Genomic DNA, 24,815 nt, shown 5'->3' with positions numbered 1-24,815 from the left:
TTTCCAGATTAATTCTGAGGTTTTATTCTTTTCCAACAAAGTATGCAAAGCATCAATATCAACATCTGAGTTTTTTTAATTTTAACACCTAATACAATTCCAATTTAAAGGATTACTTGCACAAAAAAATAAACACATTTGGTATAAAAAATTTATCACTTTAACACCCTTTTTCTTACGATCTGCACCCAGACTGATGCAGAGACATATAAAGACTAATGGCACAAATTTGTTTTTACTCTACAGGAGTTTGTTTTTATGTACCCAAGTATTCTAGAGGACACCAGCCCGCTTTATACAAGATCCATTTTCTTCAGCCTGCTGAATTTAGTTTCACAAAGAAACAAAGCTATAAAGGCATTTTAAAAATGACTGCCTTATATTCTTTTTAGATACACTGACTTTTTGAACCATTTATATACATACTGTTACATAACAACTCTTGAGTACAGTACATGCAGCAGAATATGCCTGTTGAATATAAAATGTTCTTGTTAGAATTCTTTGAAGACTGAATTGTTGTAGAATGCCCACTGCTCTGAGAAAATGGTTGGAGAGTATAAATGTCTGCATATGTTTGCCACTGGAACAATCCAAGGCTAACTGGAATAATATTTATAGCACATCAGTAGTGCATAAATAATTTACTTACAATATTAAAACACAACTAGTAAAACTAATAGTTCAATATTTTATGATTACTATATTAATCCTTTAAGTGGTTGCAAAATGTGATTTTTTTAAGTCCTCTATAAAATCTTTAGGATGTCATTTGTTTTCCAAATGAAAAAACTTATTTATGTCTACTGCCTCTTCTCTTCATTGCAGCAGTACACTGTGGACAGTACCATTTCCCTTTTGGTGCCTCTGTCAATCCAACACAGCCGTAATGGAACCACTCTATTGGGCACTGTAAAACAAATTTGCAGAGAAAATGTTATTGCACCTATGGCAAGAAATTGATATTATGTAGTATAAAAATGGAGTCAGCAAAATGACATCCTGTCCTCCACACAAGTTACTAGCAGCAATAAGAAGGGCAAAACCAAGAGAGGTGAATGAAAAAAACTTCACTTTCTAATGTGCACCAATACTAAGTACAGAAGACAATGCAAAATTTGAACCATTTGACCCAAGTACCAAGAAAAAAGTAAAAATTTAACCCTTGTTTAGGAAGTGTTTAAAACAATTAAGCTATATGTGAAAGCATGGTTGAAATCATATTGTTCACTTTATAAAAAGCGTGGGGGAGTAAATGAGCTATCTTAGCTTTAAAAAAAATTGGTGAACTTGGATAGCCCACATCATCAACAAGTAAAACAGCACTGAACTACAATGATATAAAGTAAATTGTTTAAAATGTAGAATTCTCATAAGAATACTGACACTAACACAAAAACAGTTAAAAAGGGAGTAATCTTCCTAAATAGTGAGTGAACTGGCATACATATTTACTCACATTATATACTTAAAAAATAAGCACATTGAATTTCTAACTGTGTTTGAGCTATGTCCATGTGGCTGTGCAGTTCGGACTATGTGAGTGTAAACTGCAGCGTAAACTAGCACGCTATGCTGTAATTCCACCATGTGGATGCTGCAGGTGCAAACCAAAAGATACCTAGTTTGCATTAATGTAGTCCTTTTTAAACAGCACTACATTAACAGGAACTAGCTACCTCTTACTTCATGCCTGCAGCATCCACACAGGAAAGTTACAGCACAGCATGCTAATACGGTCTGCAATGAACAACCCTGAAGTCCAAACTGTGGGCCATACAGACAAGCCTTTACATTGTGATCAAGTATCTACTTCACACTGCTTTTATATTACCTGTGAATTTACACTATTACCTAACCCATTTCTACTGTGCTAATTTTTTGACTTTTCTTTATTTATTCTTGAACCTCTGAACTCTCTGGCATAATTTCTTTGGTTATCACTTGTGTTAAATGTTAAAACGGTCAATGACACATAATGGAACAGCATTAAATACAAGTGGTAGCAAGAGTGAAGTAGCAAAGTGTGCAATCTCTCCATTCACACACACAAAACAGCTTACCAAACTTCTGCAGGACCAAGAAGTGAACCACGGAGAACATGAGCAAGAAGGAATGGAGACTAGAACTTTCATTCTCATCACTGGCTGCTATAAGTTCTATCAGAAGTCCCTTTCAAGAAGTCTTGCTGGTTCTTCCCCTCCCACACCCAATTTTTTCTTTTCCAAAACAGATTATTGAAAAATTACTGAGAGTTTTATCAGTTTTCATTTTAAACTGAAAACTGGAATATACAAGTCATTTTAGCCAAAGGAAAAAACTAATAAAAACTACTTCCAGTGTCTGTCCACAATAGTAAACAAAAAAAATTCTGATCCCCCAAGTCTTTAGCATTTTGCTACTTACATCTTGGTTATCACAGCCCACCATTTCACCATAGGACACCTAGTTCAAGGAAAAAATTCAAACTATTAATACAGTGAATAATCAGCATCTATTGCCATATAATTATTCAGTAATTTTCTTATATAAACTCTGTAATAAACAACAGGATTTAAAGGGATACTGCCAACCTATATGTTGCAATAACATTTATTGTCAATACTAGATTATTTAAAAGAATAAATATTGAAGTCCAATTTGCTTGTCTTTATGCAAAAAGACCGTGAAGTTCATGCGTATTTCAGATTGGAAATGAAGGGTCAGTACTAAGTGCTAAGCATTTCTAACATCCACGATAGCTAAATTACGTCCATTCTACATTTGTTTATGGTCAGTTTCCACTTTCAGGTTCAAGAATTTCAAACAGTACCAAATGGCAGACTTGTTTTTTTAAACAAAACACAAACAAAACAAAAAACACAAATAGAAACACAATCAAATATTTTCATTGGAATTTATAAAATTTTAGACATATTACTATTCATCTTAGGTTGTATAAAAACTTGCTTCTCTGAAATAATTCTCTGATATTCTTGGAACATTTTCCCCAGTTTTATTTCCCTAACCTTCCCTCTAATTTTAAATAATAACGGACTTTGAAATCTCGTAGAAATCATCAAAAACCTGAAAGTAAAACTGATCGAAGATAAGGGAAATTTAGCTGCGAAAATAGCTTAATATTCCAAACTAAAAAACAAAGTGTGCTTAAACAAATCAGAATGTAACATTAAGTGCATCTATATAAAAATAGGGGATGTGTGCTTTGTAAAAAGGCAGCTTGACCAAGTTTTTGATGTAGCCATTAGCAAAACATCTAGAGAGCTCCACACGAGAACAGTCACAGCATAAAATTTATGAGAGTTAAATTCTAGTGGTTCAATATGGTTCAATAGTCAACACCTTTATTCATGTCACTTACAAGTGTATACTGACAGCATTCTACCCCTGGAATTCTTAACTGTTTCAGAAGCATAAAAGAAAAAAAACACCCCCCAAAACTACCTATTCGCAATATATTCAGAACCCCATCAAAGCAGATGATGCCTATGCTGCCCATGGGGATGCTAAAAGCAACTGAAAAAAAGGACAGGTTTTAATATTTGGTCCCTGTATGTTTGAATATATCTGCCATCTCCAAGTCCTACGTGACCATTACTAACTACCAACATCATTATGATTTAGTTTATACATTATTTTTTCTGACAACCTGAAGCAGAGGTAAACTAATATTGGCTATTCCAAATAAGCAGTACCTACATATACATATACTCAGTTGCACTTTGGGTTTTGTTGTATTTATAATATAGTATGATTTTAGGCAATATACAACAAATATTTATTCACTGTACTTCAAAAATAACAGCCACACACACAGTGATACATACAGGAGTCTGAACTCTGCTGAGATCCATCAATTAACTGAAACTATACAAGTTCCACACTTTACAAACTGACACTTATGGGCTAGCAGGCTGAATTATAGTGAAATAGCAGCACCTCAGCAGCAGTGCTAAGTTTGACATTCATAGATACAGAGCATTTACCTGATTACAAATGCAGTAACGTGGCTCATTTGGATCATAGGTCCAATCAACTTGGTTGTTAGAATCAGACTCTGGTATTGCTGCTGTTTGCTGAGATAGTTCTTGTGCTAAAGCAGACGATGAAGAACATGATGACAGAGAAGAAGACGATGACGACGATGAGGACTGCTGGCTTGAAGACTTGTTGTTGTTTCTGAAAAAGGAATAAATATACTAAATGCTTTCTGAAGTAAAACCTGTTTACTCTACTACCAACTCAATGAAATACAAGGAAACAAATGCTCAGGGGAGTGCAGGAAAGAACCTTTGATTAGGTGTCCACATGCTATAATAATCAAGTGTCATTCACAAACAAACTGCATTCAGCATGTAGTGTGAATTCAGATGGATATGTTGCTTCTCTTTGCCAGAGAACAAAAGTGACTTTGTATTCTGGTATTCTTACAATATGACGACCTGTTATTCCAGTTGATGGAATTTAACATGGTAAAGCTGCGAAATACAATTGTCTCATACTTCACAATTGTTGCACCAATGGCCTTCATTGATTACTGCAAACAATACATGTTAATACACAAGCAACGAATTAAACAAATGGGAATTTATATAGAAATTAATCTATATTGCATATGTAATCTGTAACATGCAGCTGCTTTTCAAATAGTTATCTCTACATCCATTCCCCTCACATAAAACTAACATTCTACAACAAGAAAAAAAGTGATCTTTGTAAACTCTTGGAAGACAAGAAATGCTGTTACTAAGACTCAGAATTGTAAAATAAGCAGTACTTGTATGATAACTAATTCCAAAGCAAATCAAAAAGAAAATTGCAATGTCAAAAGAAAACAAATTTAACAGAGAGCATGTTTAGGTACAAGTTAACAAACAGCCTCAACTACCAAAATCTCATTTTAACTCAACCACAATATGGGACACCCTGGTTCAATCCCCCCCATGGCTTGATGAGAAGGGATTTGAACATGCATTTCCCACCTCTCAGGTGAGTGCCCTAACCACTGGACTCTAGAGTCACTCTCTCTCTCTCTCCCCCTGGCCATTGCTTATTTATTTATATACAGTAGAACGACTTCCACAGGAGAGACTTAGAAAGGCTCCCATAAAAATGTCCCACAGTCCAGTAATTAAAGTACTCACTTGGCAGATGGCAAATTCATATTAAAATCCCTTCTCATCAAGCAGAGGGAGAAACTGAACTGGGTCTCCCAAATCTCAGGTGAATTCCCAAACCATTGGGCTAAACAGTATAAAAGGGAGGTACTGCTCCTTCTGCCCCGCCTTCCTCTGGTCATTCTGTGTGGTGTCAGGTGTGCTTTGAGAATGCCCCACAGGTGAGATAGGTGAGGTGAGGGATGCCTATCTTCACCTGATTTAAGGATAGCTGGGTTTAGGCATGACATAGCTGCCTCATAGCCTAAACTGAGGCATTCTGCACATGCCCAGTGGCAGAAACTTAGCAGTAGGGAACTTCTACAGTTAACATTTTAGGCACTGAGGGATTTTAGGCATCTCAAGAGTTAAACAGCAACTGAACAGGGGTTTTAGGAATCTCAGAGGTGCCAAGAATCCAAAATATAGGCATCTCAGTCCTTTCTTCGTCTGGGCCCTACATTTTAGTATTCTGCTGACATCATCTGAACTGGCAGACAACCTGATAAACACAGCTGAACAAAATATAAATATGCTTCAGCAAAGGAACCTACTTGCTTTTTCGACCACTCCGTGAATCTGTGGTTGATGAACTTAATGTCTGTGTTAATGTTGATGCCAGAGCTGATGATGAATATCCAGTTGAGTCTCTGGATAATGAAAATTCTCTCCCAAGTTGAAAGTCATTGTTCTTAAAGGCTTCATAGCTGGCTTTTAAACTAGATGTTCTTCTTCCTTCTTTCATCTAAAGGGAACACTGATATTAGAATAAAGCATACTATACTGATCCTACAGAAATCACCACACTACGAACTACTAGCTGTGCTAATATTTTATTTAAATGGTAGCTACTATCCAGTTTACATCAAGGTAGAAACAACCCAATGGGGGGGGGGGGGGGGGGGGGGGGGGGAAAAAAAAAAAAAAAAGCTACACAAAACCTCCCTTTCCTGCAAGCCTTATGTCATGAACCACAACATAAAAGGAAGCATAACATTAGGAGAAGTCAACTAAAAGAAATGATCATGAGAATTCAAATCAAATAAAAGCAAAAGTCTTTTTCCATAACCAACAACGAATGGCAGGTTTCTTAAGGTATTTTATGGGGGGGAGGGGAGGCGGTTACCTGTGCTGTGGCTTGCACTGCTTGAGCTGCTGCCATGGTAATAGCGCCAGCTCCAGATCCTGAAGATAATGAACCCAGGTTATATGATGCCAAAGGCTGAGAAGAGTTTGCATTGTATGCATTGTTGGAAGAGGATGATGAATTACTGTTTCGACATCCTGCATGAATAAAACACATTTATGAAATTCAAAGTGAAACTAAAAATAGTTTACATTTAGTACGCAGAAAATGTTACATATAACAATCAAACATTAGAAACTTCCCTTAACTTATTACAATGCTACAGGATGAGCTGGTCATAGGGCACAGAATTTATTACTGCCATGCACAACAGCCAGTTTGATTTACCATCTTTGTTTACCCCTCATTGTCCTGATATGCAATGTGGCCTTGTGGAAGGGATTGTGCCTCATGTCAATCCTCACTCATCTCACCAATTAATTAAGCAATAGCAACTGCTCTTTAATCTGAGTAGTATCCAGTGTTTTGTTTAATTTTGATGGCTACAGTGTACATCCTCAAAAAAGTTCAATTTAATACTCTTATAACAACCATATATCATTCTTAACAGCAAAATAAATCATATAACTAAGAAGCTAAGTACTAGAACTCATTTTAAGACAATACATGATTACAAAGCAATTAATTAACAACAGCAAAGAAAGTGCAGTTTCCTGATATTTAGCTAGCATACACTTTACCTAAAGTAGCAAAGCATTTAAAAAAAGGTGATAAATGAGCATGAATAGTGAGTGGACTATTAAAAATAGTAAAGGAGCACTAAATACTCAAAAGTTACTGAAGAGTTAGAGACACCACAAACCTCACTTACAATTAAGTAAAAGTAGTCCGTATTTACAAATCAGCCTCTTCCCCCTGAAACAATGTCACCAAGACCGCACAGCTTTCCCACAGCCCAATCAGCAGGTTTGATAAGTATTAATCACAAACCAGGATCAGTTTACAGCTGATCAACACAGCTCAAAATAAAAGGGATAACAGTCAGATGCATCAATGAAACTGACACGTTTTGCCTACGACTGAAAACAGTTCAGTTGTTAGAGCTTAAATTGATGAATGTGCCGACTCCTCCATCCCAAGGAAAGAGATGGACTGTGAATGCACTCATCTTGAAAATGAACAGAAATGCAGAAAATGTTTTGAAGTTACAGTATACATGGTAGCTTCCTCTCCTCTACCTTAAAGTATCTGACAAACCACCAAAGAGGTGGTTTCCTCACTGCTGCTAAATGGCAAGTCTGACTTGCTTCTTAATAGCTGTGGACCAACCCCTTCCCACCACTCTGAAAGTAAAAATAATCAAACACTTTTTCCTCCATATGGGAAAAATTTAAAATTTGTGAATACACAATTATATTTGTAAGTTTTACTGTCACTCCCCTCAGAGGTATAATAAAATAGAATTTGGCATTTAGATTACCTGGTGTATTTTCTTTAGAGGCATCTGAAGTGAGAGTAGACAAAAGAGCTTCAGATTTAAACTTCTTTTCAGGAACATGATCTGTTGTACTGTGGTGAGAAGATGGATTATGCTTTCTCTCTGTATGAAAGAAACAAAAACGTAACATATTTTTACTAGATTTGAAAGTGAACGTAGTACTCAAGAAAGTGAAGAACTCAATAGCCTCGACCATAACCTGGGAAAGAAGAAACAGGTACTACACCCCTACAGCTCTATTAACTGACTGCGGTCCCAACAGAAAAACCCTGACATTTCATTCTTTGGCCTCCCTTGAACACATACCAATACCACTAAATTGTGCCAAATTCTGGTGGGGTCTTTGAAAATTGGCAAACAAGAGTTAGGAGGAGAACTCAGAACATACTTAATTCCAAACAAAATGTTAAACATTTGAAATTTTTCACCAGTACATGTAGTATAAAACTTTAAAACTAAAGATGAAATGTTGAATACCAGAAACTTACTCTCTACTGGAGTGTGTGAATGGGCATGATGGTTATTCACTGGCTGTGATGGCGTATCCAGTTCCAGAGATCCTAATATACAGTTAAAAAAGTAGTAGAAAATAAATGCCAACCTTGAAATAAGTAACGCAATTTAGATAATTATCTTTCAAGTCCTCTTCACTGTTACATATGAAATGCATCTTTAAGATACCATACAAAGAATAATTCAGCAAAAGCACTTATACTCATTTGAGCCAGGAAGCCTAAGGAAGAATGTGGACTTCAAAACGCTGTCTGTGCAGCTATTTTTAGAGCACGAGCACAAGCCTGTTGATCCAGACTGGGAGGTTCTTTTCCACTCACTCCAAAACACTGTGTAGACAAGCCTCAGTATCAAGTGAATCCGAGACACCAAGGGACTGATCCAAGTTCACTGAAATCAAAGGGAGCCTTTCCACGGACTACAGTTCGGGTTAGGCCTCAAGTTTGTATCCCCTGGAAGTTGGAAGACTTAGATAAGCCACTTTACTATGCTGAACTTTATGATTTGCTCTGAGACAATTTTATGGTAGATCCTGGATTTTTTTTATTTGAGGTAGGTTTGTTTGTTTGTTGATTTTTTTTAAGCACACAAAAAAAATAGGACCTTAGAAACATACTTTTCATAGTGTGTCCCAAAGGTTTCCATCCATTAAAAACCATTCAAAAGCCAAAATCTCTATTGAACTTGATAAGCACTAAGACAATCGCATTTTTAAGGCAATCCTTCAGCTATCATCTGCTTTTGGCTGAGAAAGAAAGATAGGTCCAAAAAGGAATAATTTCCCACTTCAGAGAATAAACTAAAGGATGCAGAACCTATATTTAAGAATCCAATTTTATTTTAGCACTAGACTTCAAGAGGCCACACAATCAAGTGCTAGGGGAGGCTTTATTCAGACAACTTCTCAGCATCTGTAGTCCAATCACTACCCTAACCAGTTCCACCACTTTTTTAAATTAAAAATATGTTATTGGGGAAAGAACATGGTAGTGCTAAGATGATTTAGCCAAACTTAATGAATTCATTTTAACAGGATGGGACTAAGCATCAGTGTCTACTCTCTTGTAGAAACTCAATTATACATCTTTATTCTTTGGTCACTAGAATACTAGAAGCTTTGGCATTTCATTTTTGATTACTTAGTAAAAAAAAGTTTAGATATAAAACCTGCCAAAGCACATGGTGATCTTTACATTTAATATTTAGCTGTGTCATGAGTAACAGAAAGCTCATCCTTCTGATCCCTATCTTGTCTGACTTGTTATTGTTTTACTAGTCCTAGCATTGAAGGAAGCAGATGTTGAATCATTCCACAATTAAAACAGTAATTTTGCTGTAAGATTTACTTCAGTCATGTTGTATTTAGCTACTAAATACAAGTCACTTAAGATGTTATACATGTCCTACTACAAGGTAAATAGTTTAATTTATTTGTTTACTGTAACTGTCAAATTGTTTCCCAAAATATAGAAAACAGGTCTAGTGTTCTTCCTGGAACAGTAATTGATACTATTATACTGTTTATTAAACATGTAATTAGCAACAAAGCTATCAAAAAGCATAATGTATCAACATAAAGGATTAAGTCCAGCCAAGGAAAAAAGTGAAGTTACTTATTCAAAGACAGACTGGAGCTTAAATGTGTATATCAAAGAAAATTATTAGTTTTTTTGTAGCAATAATTACCCAAGCAAACTCTGTAAAATGCTTTTTGGGGCATAACACCCTTCTGAGGAAACCCAGAGAAGAAATTTACCTAAGTGGGGGGGTGCAAGCAGGCATTTCTTTTAATCATGTCTATAGCCATTCAATGCCCTTTACAAAAAACAGACATAATGCCAGTTTTCGTTTTCAGCTTCAAGTCAGATGCACTAGTCAGTCAAAGTATCCAGGATTTTAAGTACAGATGAGCAACTTGTCGATATGCAGTAAATAAGTTACATTTCACTTTTCCAGAGCAGGTTTTGATTGGCCTGAGCTGCTGGACAGTAGGATTTTCTAGAATGATCAGTTTTAAAAAAACTTAAATTTAGAACACCTTTGATTTACACAGCAAATACAAATTTTCAGTTTTACAAGACTGACAATTCTTATTTATGTACGATTCATATTACCCGATACATTTAATAGATAATGCCTTAGGATATTGCAGTTATATTTATATATTGACATCATCTGACAATACAGGTTACTGTAGTATTTGTAACAAGTGATAAGAAAAATTAGCTTTTTTTGGAATAGTACATCAAAAAATACTTAATAGTCAAAAGGACTTTTTTTTTTTGTAACTCTAAGCAAATAGAGGCCTTTTACACTCAAAAACATGAAGAACACCTAACTGCACTTGCTGTACCACTATCACCACCAATACAAAACAAAAAATAAAATGCCCATAACTTGATTTGGACCTAGTTAGGCAAGTTCTAGTTCTCTAGTAACTAAATAGTAATTTAGGGTGCAATGCCTAAGCACATACAGATGTTTTTAAAAAAATAGGTATATTTTAAAAATAATTTCATGCCCTAAGAAACAAAACATTTTATGTTTAAACTCAAAACAGATCTTGGAAACAAGCAGAAAAACTGCTAGCCATTTAGATCTTCTTGTGACAAACAAAATGGTACCTTCTTCAAAAGATAATTATGCATACTTACGTCTTTCTAGTATTTCTGTAATCCCAGCATTGTCTGCCTCAAGTTCCATTTTAAATTTAGCTAATTCTTGGTCCAACTTCCTTAAGTGACGGTCTACCTGTTTTAAAACAGATCAATGATGATTTCCAAAACTTGAAATTGTTTAAAAGTAATAAAACCCTATAACCCTTCAGACAATTTAAGAGTTCTGAATATTTAATTAGATGTCTTAGAAGACTGAAGTTTGATAGACTTCAGTGATGTTGAGACTTACAAGAGAAATCTAAATGCCTTAAAAAAAAAAAAAGCAATGCACTTAAAAACTGTCTTCTATCTGTAATCAGAGTAGAACTAACAATGTATGTCACTGTATTAGCAAATTAAAGCTATTTTAGCAAATCAACTAAACAAGACAGTTTAAGATCATAAATCCATTAAACAAAACAGCAAAGAGAAAGTCAGAAGAAATCATTAAGTGCTTTGTAATGTATTATACAAGTTTTCAGCTTGCATATTTTTTACCCACATGGAATATATAATTAGGATATTTAAGACTCTGCAAACCCACACAATATACTAAAAGGACAGTTACTTGATTTATCCTCCTCTTCCCCATATTATTCTGTTAATGGAGTTAGGATCTTTAAATGTTTTTGTATTTAAAGAGTGTAAATTCAACATTACAGCAATAATTAAAGGTTTAACTTGTGCATGCATGCAATAACAATTCATTGTTGTATTAAAGAGAGAGAGAGAGAGAGAGAAAGAGAGAAATGCAGCAAGACAGTCCATCATTCACCCACATCATTATACTTTTTGCACAAAACAGAACAAAAATTGGAGGTAAAGTGGAAACATGGATGTATAAGTTGTAAGTGTGAATTTCATTTTTTCAAACAAGCTGAGTTTACCTTTCACACATTACTAAAGTAATATTTTTGTTACTACTTCTGTAATGTACAGGTAAACTAATAAAAGGGTTCCCCATATAACAAAGTTTAGAATCCTTTAAGACAATTATGTAATTCACTTTAATCCCTTTGTCTTACTTACCAAATCATAAATCTGATTTGCCAACTGTACCTTCTCATCTGCATCTTCCAAAGCTTTATAGTAATCCTGTTGTGAAGAGATTTTTAGTAGAATGATCAAAATAACTTGAATGGTTCTTTTATGAATAATTACTGGCTTCCTCATTTTGATTTCTATTTCATAGATCACAGAAGATCAGGTCTGCAAGGGACCTCAAGAGGTTATCTAGTCCAACCCCCTGCTCAAAGCAGGAACAACCCCAACGAAATCATCCCAGCCAGGGCTTTGTCAAGCTGCACTTTAAAAACCTCCAAGGATGGAGATTCCACCACCTCCCTAGGTAACCCATTCCAGTGTTTCACCACCCTCCTAATGAAAAAGCTTTTTTCTAATATCCAACCTATACCTAAGACCACTGCTTCCAGTTCTGTCATCTACCACTACTGAGGACCACCTAGCTTCATGCTCCCTGAAACCCTCTTCCAGGTAGTTAAAGGCTGCTATCAAATCCCCCCTCATTCTTCTCTTCTACAGACTAAACAAGCCTAGTTGCCTCAGCCTCTCCTCGTAAGTCATGTGCTCCAGCCCTCTAATCATTTTTGTTGCCCTCCACTGGACTCTCTCCAATTTGTCCACATCCTTTCTGAAGTGGTGGTGGGGATGGGGGGCCAAAACTAGACTCAATACTCCAAATGTGCCCTCACCAGAGCCAAATAGAGGGAAATAATCACTTCCCTCGATCTGCTGGCAATGCTCCTACTAATGCAGCATAATATGCCGTTAGTCTTCTTGGCAATAAGGGCACACTGTTGACTCATATCCAGCTTCTGCCCACTCTAACCCCTAGGTCCTCTTCTGCCGAACTGTTGCCTAGCCAGTCGGTCCCCAGTCTGTAGCAGCACATGGGATTCTTCCGTCCTAAGTGCAGGACTCTGCACTTTTCCTTCTTGAACCTCATCAGATTTCTTTTGGCCCAATCCTCTAATTTGTCTAGGTCACTCCATATCCCATCCCTGTCCTCCAGTATATCTATCACTCCCCCCAGCTTAGTGTCATCTGCAAACTTGCAATCCACCCCATCCTCTAGATCATTAATAAAGATGCTGAACAAAACCGGCTCCAGCCCCGACCCGTGGGGCACTCTGCTTGTTACTGGCTGCCAAGTAGACATTGAGCCGTTGATCACTATCTGTTGAGCCTAACGATCTAGCTAGCTTTCTTTCCATCTTATATTCCATTCATGTAATGCATACTGAATTACAAATCTAATTCAATTTACTTAGCTTTAAAAAAATGTTTAAGTCTCTCAACGATTAACTGACCTAAATTTTAAGTGATACCTACATAAAATCAGAGTATGAAAACTGCACTGATGTATTCTCCCTGCTATATTTATGGTCTCATTACACAAGTTAACTTGCTGTGTGAAAGGAAACCTGGGCCTCCAATTTGTTCCACCCAATATTAATACATATATAAACTGATGGAATGAGCCAATATCCAGCATAATAAATTGTGCGCCATTTCAAAAGGGTGTTTAAAAAAACTGAATAATTATCACTCATTGTAAATTGCTGATTAGCCCTCTATAATATGTTTCACTTCCTAGCCATTCAAAAGCAGATTAAATAAAGCTTTGAAGGGAGTTAAATTCAGTACTGAGGCCTGGTCTACGCTACAGTTAGGTCCATGCAAAGCAGCTTATGTTGACCTCTGTAAGCATCTACATTAAAATGTAGCTCACCTGCTATGCCGACTTAACTCCACCTCTGCAAGTGGTGTAGCGCTTAGGTTGATGTAGTTAGGGTGACGCAGCGTCAGTGTAAACACTGCATTACTTACATCAACTTTAGTGGCCTACAGGAAGTATCCCACAATGTTCCACCATAACCACTCTGGTCACCATTTTGAACTATGCTGGCCAGCAGCCAAGTACACAGGTACACCCCGCTCCCTTTTTAAAGTCCTGCGATTTTTTGAAATTCCATTTCCTGTTTGCTCAGCGCAGAGAGCTCACTTGGCAACTGCCCAGCTGACCATGCTGGATGCACAATCCAGAGAATCTCCTGCCTGGAGTACACAAGAAGTGACTGATCTCCTGGATCTGTGGGGAAAAGAGGCTGTGCAGCCACAGCTCAGATCCAGCCATAGAAATGTCGAAAACTAACAAGCAGATCACTCAGGGCATGGGGAAGAAGGGCTACAAGAGGGACCTGCAGCAGTGCTGTGTGAAAGCGAAGGACCCACAGCAGGCATACCAGAAGGCAAGGGAGGCTACCAGTCGCTTTGGTGTGGAGCAACAAATATGCTGCTTTTACGAAGAGCTGCACGCTATCCTTGGTGGAGACCCCACCACCACCTCCAAGGGCCCTGTAGATACTTCAGGGAAGCTGGACTCACAGGCCACCAGAGCGAACAGTAAGGAGGTGCTGTTGGACGAGGGAGGAGGAAGAGTCTGGGGGACAGACCACTGAGGGATCCATTGGCACAGCAAGCCAGGACCCATTACTTCAGAGCAGTCAAGTCAGTCCCTACAGTCCAGCATGGGCGAGCCTGATGCAGGGGAAGGAACCTCTGGTAAGTAAGCAGATTGCTTTGATATAAGCACATCTGTTTATTTACTCTTTTTTAATCATGCTAGAAGAGGTAGTGAAATAACCAACAGAGGTAGAGTCACTGCTTCTCATTCTTCCGTACAGTTAGGCAAAGGTGGCCCTGCAGAACAGTTTATGTGCACTGGGATGTCCTATGAATCCTCCACATAAGATCTCGAGGAAATTTTCCTGGAGGTAATCTGCCGTTCTCTGCCGAAGATTTCTGGAGAGGGATGCCTTATTTCTTCTGCAACAGTAGGACATTTTCCCACGCCATTCAGCAATTACTTCAGCAGGCACCATTACAGCATACAGGCTAGCAGCATACAGACCCAGTCTGCAGCCAGACACATGCAGGAGCTGTTTCCCTTTCAGCCTGTTATCCTCAGGAGTGAGAAATGAGCTAAAAATCACTGCCAGTGGAAAACAGTGCCAGTATTCAGTTCAATTGCCCTATCTGCATATATTCATGCCTGAGAGCTACTCGCCCCATATTGTCCCAACTCGCCCTCTCCCCCGTGGGCTATGCTTACCATGGCTGGGACTGCTGCCATACTCTATGAATCCCAAGGAGAGGTGAGAATGTAATGCTTGCAATTTGTTTGGATCCAAGGGAGTGAGTTCAGTATATCAAGTTTCCATTATCTTGTGAATACACTCTCAATAGTACCTCTGTGCATTGTATCTTTTGCAGCTGGAAATGTGGCCTTGAGGGTCTCTCCATCCATAACAGCAGAGCGGCTCAGCAAGATAAGTAGGAGAAGGAAGAGGACATGGGATGACATGTTCCAAGAGATCCTGCAAGCCTCTGGAGCTTCAGATACTGAGCATAGGGCTTGGAGGACCACCCTCATGGACAGGAATAGAGCAGAGAGCAGAAAAGCACAGGAAAATGGGACAGAGACGTGCAGCAGAAGATGCTAGCCCTTCTTAAGTGACAAAAAGATATTGCTGGAGACTCTTGTTGACCTTCAGGTTCAACAGATCCATGCAGTTCTCTCTGCAACCCATAGAGAACTGCAAACCCAGGAACTCCTTAACCTTCTTAACCCCATTCCATGTGACGTCTGGGGACAATGTACTACCTCTACCATTCCATCCTGGTGGATGGCACAGACAGTCACAGTCACACATACACTGACCTATGAGAAACACAGTTGGTATATATGTTGGTGAAATGAAAATGACTGTTTTCCCCTTCAAAGCTTCTTTTCCCTCTATTTATAAAGTTTCATTCAGTTACAAATATGTCTGTTTGCATGGGTTTGGAATAAAAGTCTATTTATGAAACTTAATTCATCTTTATTAGTTCACAACACATGGCGGTTGGCGCTAACATCATTTACAGATAATAGCAATAGGTGTATTTGCAACGTTATATTACTACACACACAGCACACGTTACAAGGTTCATACCAGGGTGCAAAAAAATAATCTTTCAAAGCCTCCCTGAGTCATATAGCTCCCTGTTGTGCTTTTCTTACTGCCCTGGTATCTGGCTGCTCAAAATTAGCACAGCTGTCATTATTCACCTGCTGAGCCTGTAGTTGAAGCACTCCTTGCTGGTGTCCATGCTTCATGAGCCACGGGAGTAAGGTGTAGGCTGGGTCTCCCAGGATCACTAGTGGCATTTCAACATCCCCAATGGTAATCCTCTGGTCTGAAAAGGAAGTCCCTGCTTGCAGCTTTCTGAACAGACCTGTGTTCTTAAATGTGTGTCATGCCCCTTGTCTCTCAGCCCACCCTGACATCGGTAAAAGGCCCCAGTGATTCACCAGCGCTTGCAGTGCCATAGAAAAGTAGCCCCTTCTGTTGATGTATTCTGTGGCAAGGTTGATGTATTCTGGTGCCAAAATAGGGATATGCATGCCATCTACCACACCAACTCAGTTTGGAAACCCAATTGCTGCAAAACTATCCACTACATCCTGCACATTGCCCAGGGTCACAATCCTTTGTAGAAGGGTGTGATTAATGGCCCTGCAACTTTCATCGCAACAACCCCCATGGTGGATTTTCCCAACTCCAAACTGAATCCCGACTGACTGGTAGCAATCTGGTGTTGTAAAATTCCACAGAGCGATTGCTACTTGCTTCTCCACTGTCAGTGCAGCTCTCATTTTGGTGTTGCTGTACTGGAGAGCTGGGGCAGGCGCCACACACACTTTCAGGAATGTGGCCTTGCGCATCCAAAAGTTCTGCAGTCACTGGTCATCGTCCCTTATCTGCACAATGATGCAATTCTACCAGTCAGTGCTTGTTTCTCAGGCCCATAACCGGCACTCCACCGTCTGTAGCTGCTCCGTCAATGACAACAACTTTGAACTGTTTCTTTCTATGTTCCACAGCAAGCTAGCCTCCAAGGAATTGTCATGTTCCCTGCGGCTCCTCTGGAAAGTCTGTAAATACTGCAGAATCAGAAGCATTGTGCTCACAACGCTCATAGCAATAGTGCAGAGTTGTGCAGGATCCATGCTTTTCACTGAATTGGCAGATGCACAGGTTTGTGGGGCTTTTGAAAAGAGGTGTGAAACATGGTGGGATGCAGATATAATTATGATCATATCACAAATATTAAATATTGTAAGAAAACTGCATCATGGGATGTTGAAACCATGTACGCAATCACCTCTGTACGACTCCTTTGTCCCCATGAGGCATTGCAAACCCTGCCCAAAACACCCTGCACTAGATGGTGGCAGTTTGGACAGCTGACACAGTGGGATTGCTATGCATGGTGCACTACTCTCTGCATCGATGCAAGTGCTACTGCTAAGGACGTGCACCGCCAACACAAGGCATGTAGCGTGGATATGCAAAAGAGAATCGAGTACTACAGTGGCTGTATGTCGACACATCTTAGGTTGACTTAAGTTTGTAGTGTAGACTTACCCTGATGCCCTGTTTATAGTAGAAAACTGAACTGGTTTAAGCTAGTTACATTTAAAATTGATCTAGTTAAACTGGTATAAACCCCAAAATGCAGACACTTAAAATCTGTTTAAGCCTTGCTTATCAAGTTAACCGTAGATTTAAACTGATGTGTCTTTACACAGGGATTTGTACCAGTCTAACTAGACAGATTTAAAATTTATGTTTGTTAAACTAGTGCAACTTTTAGCATAGACAAGTACTTAGCTGCCCTCCTCTGCAAGAAGGTTCAGAGACTGAAAACTATCCTGCTTAGCTGAACTTACTGGGTGAAGTCTTGGCCTCACTAAAGTCAACGGGAAAACTCCCACTTACTTCAATGGAATCAAGTTTTTGCCCTGTTATAAAGGAATCCATTCACACTAGTTAAGGAACAAAGAGAATTCAGAAGCCTTTAGCTTGCTGGTATCAGATGAACATGGTCTTATTACACATTTTTACATTTGGGTTTTTTGGTATAATAGCTATCTAAACCACTTGAGGACATTCTCAATCCACCACTGCAAAAAGTTTAGAACCAAATCTCCTCTAACACCTGGTCTGCATCTAAAAATTATATTAACCTAGCTACATTGCTCTGGGCTGTGAAAAAAGTCATCTGGTGAGCTACAGACCCAAGATCCATGGGGGAAAAAAATCTTATGGACTTCATGTTATCGAGGGCTGTGATGAGTTATGCTTTTATAACCTCGAACTCAGACTGATTGCGGATAAATTGAGGAGCGCAATGCAACCTAATTAGTTCAAACTAACCCCCACTGCAGATGCAATTAGGTCAAACAGAAGAATTCGGAGAGGTGGATTACCTATGTGGATGGAAAATCCCTTGCTATCAATGTAGGAAGCACCTACACTACTGTGGCATAGCTGCAGCACCGCAGGTCTGCTGCTGTGGTATAGACATGGCCAAAGTGTTCCATACAGGGCTGAGGAATTCCAGAAGCTGAAACTTAATTTGTATGTAGTCATTAATGGCTCAAGATGATTTGGCTACCATGAAAGCACAGCCCAACACAGCCCTGGATGACCTGAGATCCATAACATTTCTCCCCCATGGATCCTGGCTCTGGTCCTCACCAAATGTCCCTTCAGACTACTTTCTGGGTAAAGCATCACCCTACAGCAATTCAGCTCCACCTAGAGGTTCGCAAAAAGTACCAGACAGACATCAAAATTCAGAGGATCAACCCATGGGATGTAATACTGACAAATGACAACACTGATGGAATTTGGGGGTAGAGTAAAGGTGATGAAAATTATCCATCCCCCACTTGCCCTTTTTTCTGCCTTAGATAAGGGCTTCTGAAGAATCTACAGGAAGATGTTTCTACTAAGGCTTAAGCACAATTTTCTCCAAAGATAGGCCGTTTATGCTGTTTCATCCCTTACATGCATATGCAGGGGGGAGTGGATGGAGAGAATAAAACAAGGTGAGATGTGGCTCTTATGATTAGTGATCACTGTATCACTGACCTATCTGACTGGCAGATATCACTTCATATTTCTAGCATTTCAAACAAACCAACCAACAAAAAATTGGAGGAAAGTTTCTCAATTAGTGCTAACTTACCTTTTCTTAGAAAGTGCAACCAGTAATACACAAAGCCTAATTCAGGCCACAATTCTCAACACTTTAATACTGACTGTAAACTACCAATCACTGAGTTACATATTTTTTAAACGTTTTTTAACTCCTGTCATGTCCTTACCTTTTTGATTGATGTCATTTGTTCTTCTCTCCATTCAGGTTTGTTTTTCTTTGCATTCATAAAAAATTCATTTACTCTTTGTTCTAGCTGATCCATTGCATCTGTAGCACACAAGAGATTAAAAGATCATTAGCATCTCATGCATACAAATACTATGTATTTTGCACAGGGTGAAGGGTTTTTCCTTAAATCAAGAAGAATTGGCATATTTTATCCAAACTACTGGAGAAAAAACAAGTGGCTGAGGGAGGGAGATAATTATTTACCTTGCAATTCTGCTTCTTGGAAGTCATTTGGGTAGGAGTCTCACTCCAGGATATTGTGCTCTCCTCTAGGAGACAAGCAGGGCTCCAAGTCCTAAAGGTTTTTTGTCCCTAAGACCAGAGGTAGCAAGTTCAAGCAAGCCCCAAATTCCTCACCCAGACTTTAAACTGCTGACATTGGAACTTTGCAGCCAATTACAATCTGAGCAGGAAACTAAGTGTTCTAAGAAATAAAAGTCAAATACAAAACCAAATAATTGAAAAAATTAGTGCCTCAAAAGGAAGAGCAACTGACAGAGAAGAGAAAAACCCATCACCATCAAATCAAGTTCCCCTCCAAATTCTGAGAGGAAATGGGAGAATATGTGAAATTCCTGCCAGAACAGTATCCTTAGCAAAGTAGAATTGCAAAGTAATTCCCCATTCTTGCCAGATACCATCCAAGGAAGGATTCTCACTTATTGGAAATCTACAGCTTGAAAGATGTCACAAGAGGAAAAAGTAAAGCCATTAATACCACAGTTGTCAGCATGACCAAAGTTTGGTTCATTTGTTAAAACAAGGAATGGAAATCTCCTAAAAGCATCAAACTAAATACTTCAGCCTGAGGTAGTGTTTAAACAAACAAAAACGTCCAAAAAAAAGTTTAATCAGCGAAATAGGGGACACCCCAAAAAGAAAAGAAAAAAAAATCAAGTGGACAAGAAAAGTTCAGGCTTCCCTGTTTTAGAATTAGATTCTGCAAGATCTAGAGACCTAAAGGCCAAATCCAAGCTACAGTATTTAGTAAAATGTATGAATGAAGGACAATGTGACTAATTCACACATGGTCTGAGTTAGAAACATTTCTATGTGCAGCAGCTGACATCAATAACATGAACCTTGACCACAGACTTTCAGTTTCAGGCCAGGCACGACAGCATTGCAAAACATGATCACACAGCTCCTCGGACTAGTATTGTGCAGAAAATGGTGCCAAATAAAATATGAAGTGGAACTGGTTTCCTAAGGGATTTAGCTGCTCCATGTAAAACTCAAGAGATCTTTTGGCATCCAGCATATGGAAAAGAGCCTCATTAAGATGGGCATGAGCCCTGGGAATAGTGTTGGAAAGAGGAAAGGCTCATCAGTCAGAGCCCTGAAATAATGTGAGAGAGGACACTCAGATGAATCTATAGCACAACCTTCTAACATTTGGGGTGAAGTATTTCAGTCATTAAAGCCAGAAGCTTACTCCCTTTATGAACTGAAGTCACAAACACCAGGAAAGTTAACTTTCATGTAATTAAGTTAGGGTCACATTTACTGAATAACTCAAGAGGAACCTTCATCAGCTTTGTCAGACCTACCTTAAGGAGGTCCCTAAGAGTATCAAGCTCTGCAAGAACCTGACAAGAAGCTGCAGAGACACCAGGTCAACACAGGCTGAAAAAGCTACCACAGACCCAGAGTGAGTGAGCCTTTAATTGAACTGAAACAGATGAAAAATGTAGTCAAATAGTTTCTATGCAGGGCTTATCAAGGGATCAATGCTTGCCTATGTGTACACCAAACAATTTCCACTTGCTTTTTTAAGTCCTTTTGGGAAGCAGCTTTCAAGAACCCAGGGAGACAATTCAGCTGCTCACTTACACCACTATATATTGAGAGCTTTTGAAACCCTAGTCTTATAGCCCATGGAACAATTGCTCATAATAAGTATGCCCAAAGGACTCATTCTCCCTTTCCCATCAAGACAAAGATATTCACGGGAAAAAAGTGACCAGCTATCTAAATGCACCAGAACCATTAAAAATACAAAACAAAACACAAACTTTTTTGCTGGCTGTTGAAAATAGCCTCAGTATCTTTTGGTCTCTTCTGATGTTCAGGGTGAAGCTCAGTTCCCTGAAATCCCTTGTTACAGTAGGCTGTTTTTGAAACAGTGGTTCTCTCTCCCTTCCCTTGTGGGAGGGAGGCTAAGAGAATGAAGAGTGGCCTTTCATCCTTTGTCTTAAGTCCTCAAAGAGATCCTGGTAGAGGACACATCCTCCAACTTTTTCTTGATATCAAGTCAGTTGACTTACACAGCTGTTTCAAAAGTTCTTGGAATGTGGAATCCTCATATTGAGTCATTATCTGGTAGCACCCCAACAGTCTTCTGGTTCATCTGTGATGTCCAACCAGAAGACATGGACACAAGCAGCTGGAATGGAAGATATGACAAGAGTGCCTGGAATTTCTATGATGCTTTGGGAGGCTTTGAAACTGGCTGCACAAGAATCAATGGGGTAACCAATGTCTAGGCCAATGTTTTTCCTGTTGACTCCCAGGACACTGGGGCTGATCTTGGTATAAAAATGATCTAATTGTGTAAAGAGATTTACCAGCTTTCAAAGCAGGGCCTGATCATGAATTGAAGACAGATATTTGTAGTCTCAATTTGAAGCTGACTAGTCAAAGGGCTGCTGGTTTTCTCTTGGTACCACCTATTGACATTTTAAGGAGAAGCAATGCCTTACTTCACAAGCCAAAATTCAGTATTGATGACTTCAAGCACTGAAGCCTAGAGAGCACTGACACTGAGACACAGTCCCTGAGCTGGTTCAGAATGCTTCAGTGGACCAACAGGATCCATCAGGCCAACGTGAAGTCCCAGTACTCAGAGATCAAGACTGGCTCAGGCTTTTATTTCAAAGCACTCTGAGCTAACTTATTGCTTAGATTTATGGAGATCTTCACAGTTGCACGTCGAGGTGGTATTCCCCACCATACCTGAGTTCTCTGGATTACATCTGCAAACAGATCTAGCAACACCTCTATACTATATGCCCAAACCAGCAAATTTGTTCATCCATTATAGACTCAGGATATACTGAACTGTCTTCCTACCTTTCTGAGGAATCAAGAAAACAAACATATGGAAAATCAATGTAAAATTATTTAAAGCAAGATGTTTCACAGTTCAGAGTCAAAAGCTACAAAGCACAGGTTTTGTGAAAAATTATGCTAAAGTAGAAACCTAATGATGGACAGGGATCCTCTGAGGTATCCTGTCACAGAAGCCCTACAGGCAACCATGGTAATGGGAGACCAAAAGGTAGGAGTCTTAAAAACAAACTTAAAAACTAAATACAGGGATTGAGTTGTAAGTGGACAACAAAAAGGAATACCAAGAAGACACCCAGAGCAGAGTGGATACTGACAGAGCAGAAGCAGGGTGCCAACATGGAAGAAGTGGAAGGGGGCTTGCAGGGAGCTCTTTCACCAAGCATGATCAGGAGGGAAGGTTTCAGAGGCAGCACAGAGCCTCCTGCTGCTGGGTGAGGGGGGCAGCTGAAGCTCCAGCCCACTGCCACGGAGATGAAGGCCAAAAACGCACAGTTTGGGAGATGCCACCTTACCTTGCCCTAGGGAGCAGCACAAGACCCAGCAGTGAAACTCCTGCCAGCTATCATTGCTATGGGGCATCTGCAGACCCGAATTCAACTCGGTGTCACCCCAGTTCACCCAGCGCCGTGGACGGCTCCCACAGCCACTACCGCGGGGCGCTCGGGGTCACGAGGCAATCGGTGACGCAAGGGAAACACTTCAGCGGCACGTTTCCGCCGACTGCGCTCCGCCCCTCGCTGCGCTGCGTGAGGAGCTGCGGACTGGAGCCCCGGCGCTCCGGCAGCTCCCGGCCCCGCACGGACCCCGCGCCGCGCGGGCTCCCGCAGCGCCCGCCGCTCGCTGGGCAGGAGTCGGACTCTCCCCGCGGCGCGCGGCGCGTTCCCTCGCCCGGCCCGTCCGGCCTCAGCCCCCGCCGCGTCAGCGCGGGCAGCCCCAGGGAGCCGAGGACACGGGGCGAGGGGAGCGGAGCAGAGCGGAGCGGCTCTGAGGCGCGTTACCGCCGCGGGCGGCCCCCAGCGCTCGAGGCGGAGCGCGCCTGGGTCCGCGCCCGCCCCCGCCGGCGGGCTGGGCTAGTGGGCGGGACTCACGTACTCTGCACCTGCAGGTCCATCTCGCGCATCTCGGTGAACCTGTCGCGCAGATCCATGGGTAGCTGCTCGATCACTGCGGGGACACAGAGGGGAGGGGGGAAGAGAGAGGAGCGAGTCAGTCACCGCCATGAGGGGGAGGGGGAGCCCCCGCCCCGCTGCCCCCGCCCCGCTCGGCCACCGGCCGGCCGGGACCCCCACCCCGCGCGCACTCACTCTCCAGATAGTCCTCCAGGTACAGCATGGCGGCGGCGAGGCCAGCGCCAAGGGGCTTCAGTTCTCTCGCTAACGGGGGATCGTCCCTTCCAATATGGCGCCGCCGCCAACAACAGCAGCAGCTCGACTCAGCGAAAACAACATTGGCGGCGGACGGGGCTCGCTCCTGCCGTGCGCCGATTGGCTGCCCGCGCCTCTGACGTACGCCGCGCCTCGCGCCCGCCCGCAGCACCCTGGGAAACGTAGTTGCCGGGGGAGGGAGGGGTGGACTACACGTCCCACAGGGCAGTGCCGGCAGCAGCTGCAGTGCAGACCTTCCCGCAGAGGCGAGCGGGCGGAGGCAATCAGAAGTTCCACACGTTGATAAGGAGGCCGGCGGGGTCGGCTCGGCGCGTGCTGGGGCGCTCCTGGCCGCGTTCCATGGCACGCGCCGCCAAGCTCCGGGGGGCGAATCTCCCGCGGGGCAACCACCGGCCCCAGCATTCTCCCGCCCAGTCCACGGCGCTCAGTCACAGCCCGGACGTGGCGTCACTCCCCGTCCCTCAGCCGGCACACGGGTTGCTGGAAGCGGGGCGAGGCCCTGCCCAGCAGACCCCTCTCCTGGGGTGGCAGGTGCATGTGGCCAGATGCAGGCGTGGTCCCTCGCAATTGGCGAGGAGCGGCGCTGGTGGCCCCGCAGCCCCTCCCTGGGCGGTGGGAGACTCCCCGTGCACCAGGTTGCAGAGCCGCTGGCTCAGTTTTGGCCCCTTGTCCCTCGGTCCTGCTGGAGAGCCACGGGCAGCGGGAGGCCAGGGCGACTGCCTTTCCTAGGGTCGCTACTTCCAATTGCATACATGATGCATCATACAAGGGTGGAGATGTGGTATCACTGTGATGGCATTATTTGCTGCCAGGCAGACACCGGCTCGTGCCACACCTTGACTTTCCCTCCTAAAAGAAGATTCTGAGGCAGCCATCTGAGGCAACTCTCACCATATTTAATGTTTTTTCTTGGAGTCTCAGCTCCTGGAGTCATGTTATTTTGTGAGAATCTCTGCTGTCATTTTTAAAATGTAAAGTATATTTCTAGGCCTCATGGTTATAGAGAAAAGGTTGAAAATATGACCTCCGTGTATCTTGAAAGGCTCCCAAAAAAACCCCAGAAGGCAAATTTTAAAAATGTATTTTTTAACCTTATGGTTTTTTAACCAAACTAATGCTGTTTTGGAGCCTGGCTCCTCGTTT

General features: G+C 41.2%; 1 protein-coding gene across 4 annotated transcripts; it reads right to left on the bottom strand.

Moving 5' to 3' along the window:
* Positions 1 to 24,457, bottom strand: ING3 (inhibitor of growth family member 3). 4 transcript variants are annotated; one of them, XM_067564273.1, is made up of 12 exons: positions 23,592 to 24,457; positions 23,380 to 23,451; positions 19,154 to 19,254; positions 11,941 to 12,006; positions 10,909 to 11,005; positions 8,230 to 8,301; positions 7,724 to 7,843; positions 6,283 to 6,440; positions 5,711 to 5,901; positions 3,987 to 4,179; positions 2,407 to 2,445; positions 1 to 910 (listed from the first exon to the last, which is right to left on the bottom strand). In XM_067564273.1, exons 1-12 carry the CDS (start codon positions 23,617 to 23,619, stop codon positions 794 to 796), a joined length of 1,254 nt encoding a protein of 417 aa, XP_067420374.1. In that variant the 5' UTR covers positions 23,620 to 24,457; the 3' UTR covers positions 1 to 793. The 4 variants fall into 4 exon arrangements, with proteins under 4 accessions (XP_067420374.1, XP_067420375.1, XP_067420377.1 ...); XM_067564274.1 differs by lacking the exons at positions 23,380 to 23,451; positions 23,592 to 24,457 and adding an exon at positions 22,800 to 23,133; XM_067564276.1 differs by lacking the exons at positions 23,380 to 23,451; positions 23,592 to 24,457 and adding an exon at positions 19,420 to 22,585.
* Between the last annotated feature and the right edge of the window lie 358 nt (positions 24,458 to 24,815).

The sequence above is a fragment of the Emydura macquarii genome, unplaced genomic scaffold, assembly GCF_026122565.2.
Source record: "Emydura macquarii macquarii isolate MOO-44397 ecotype Brisbane River unplaced genomic scaffold, CSIRO-AGI_Emac_v2 contig_2636, whole genome shotgun sequence".
In the NCBI taxonomy this organism is placed as follows: Eukaryota; Metazoa; Chordata; order Testudines; family Chelidae; genus Emydura; species Emydura macquarii.
This window is presented reverse-complemented; position numbering and strand designations above follow the sequence as displayed.

Excerpts from the sequence above, each read along its gene's own strand:
- ING3 (XM_067564273.1), bottom strand. The coding sequence starts at position 23,619 with ATGCTGTACCTGGAGGACTATCTGGAGA. Across the intron at positions 11,006-11,940 it reads CAAATCAGATTTATGATTTG|GTAGACCGTCACTTAAGGAA; the intron begins GTAAGTAAGACA and ends GTTTTAAAACAG. Across the intron at positions 8,302-10,908 it reads TACAGAAATACTAGAAAGAC|GATCTCTGGAACTGGATACG; the intron begins GTAAGTATGCAT and ends ACTGTATATTAG.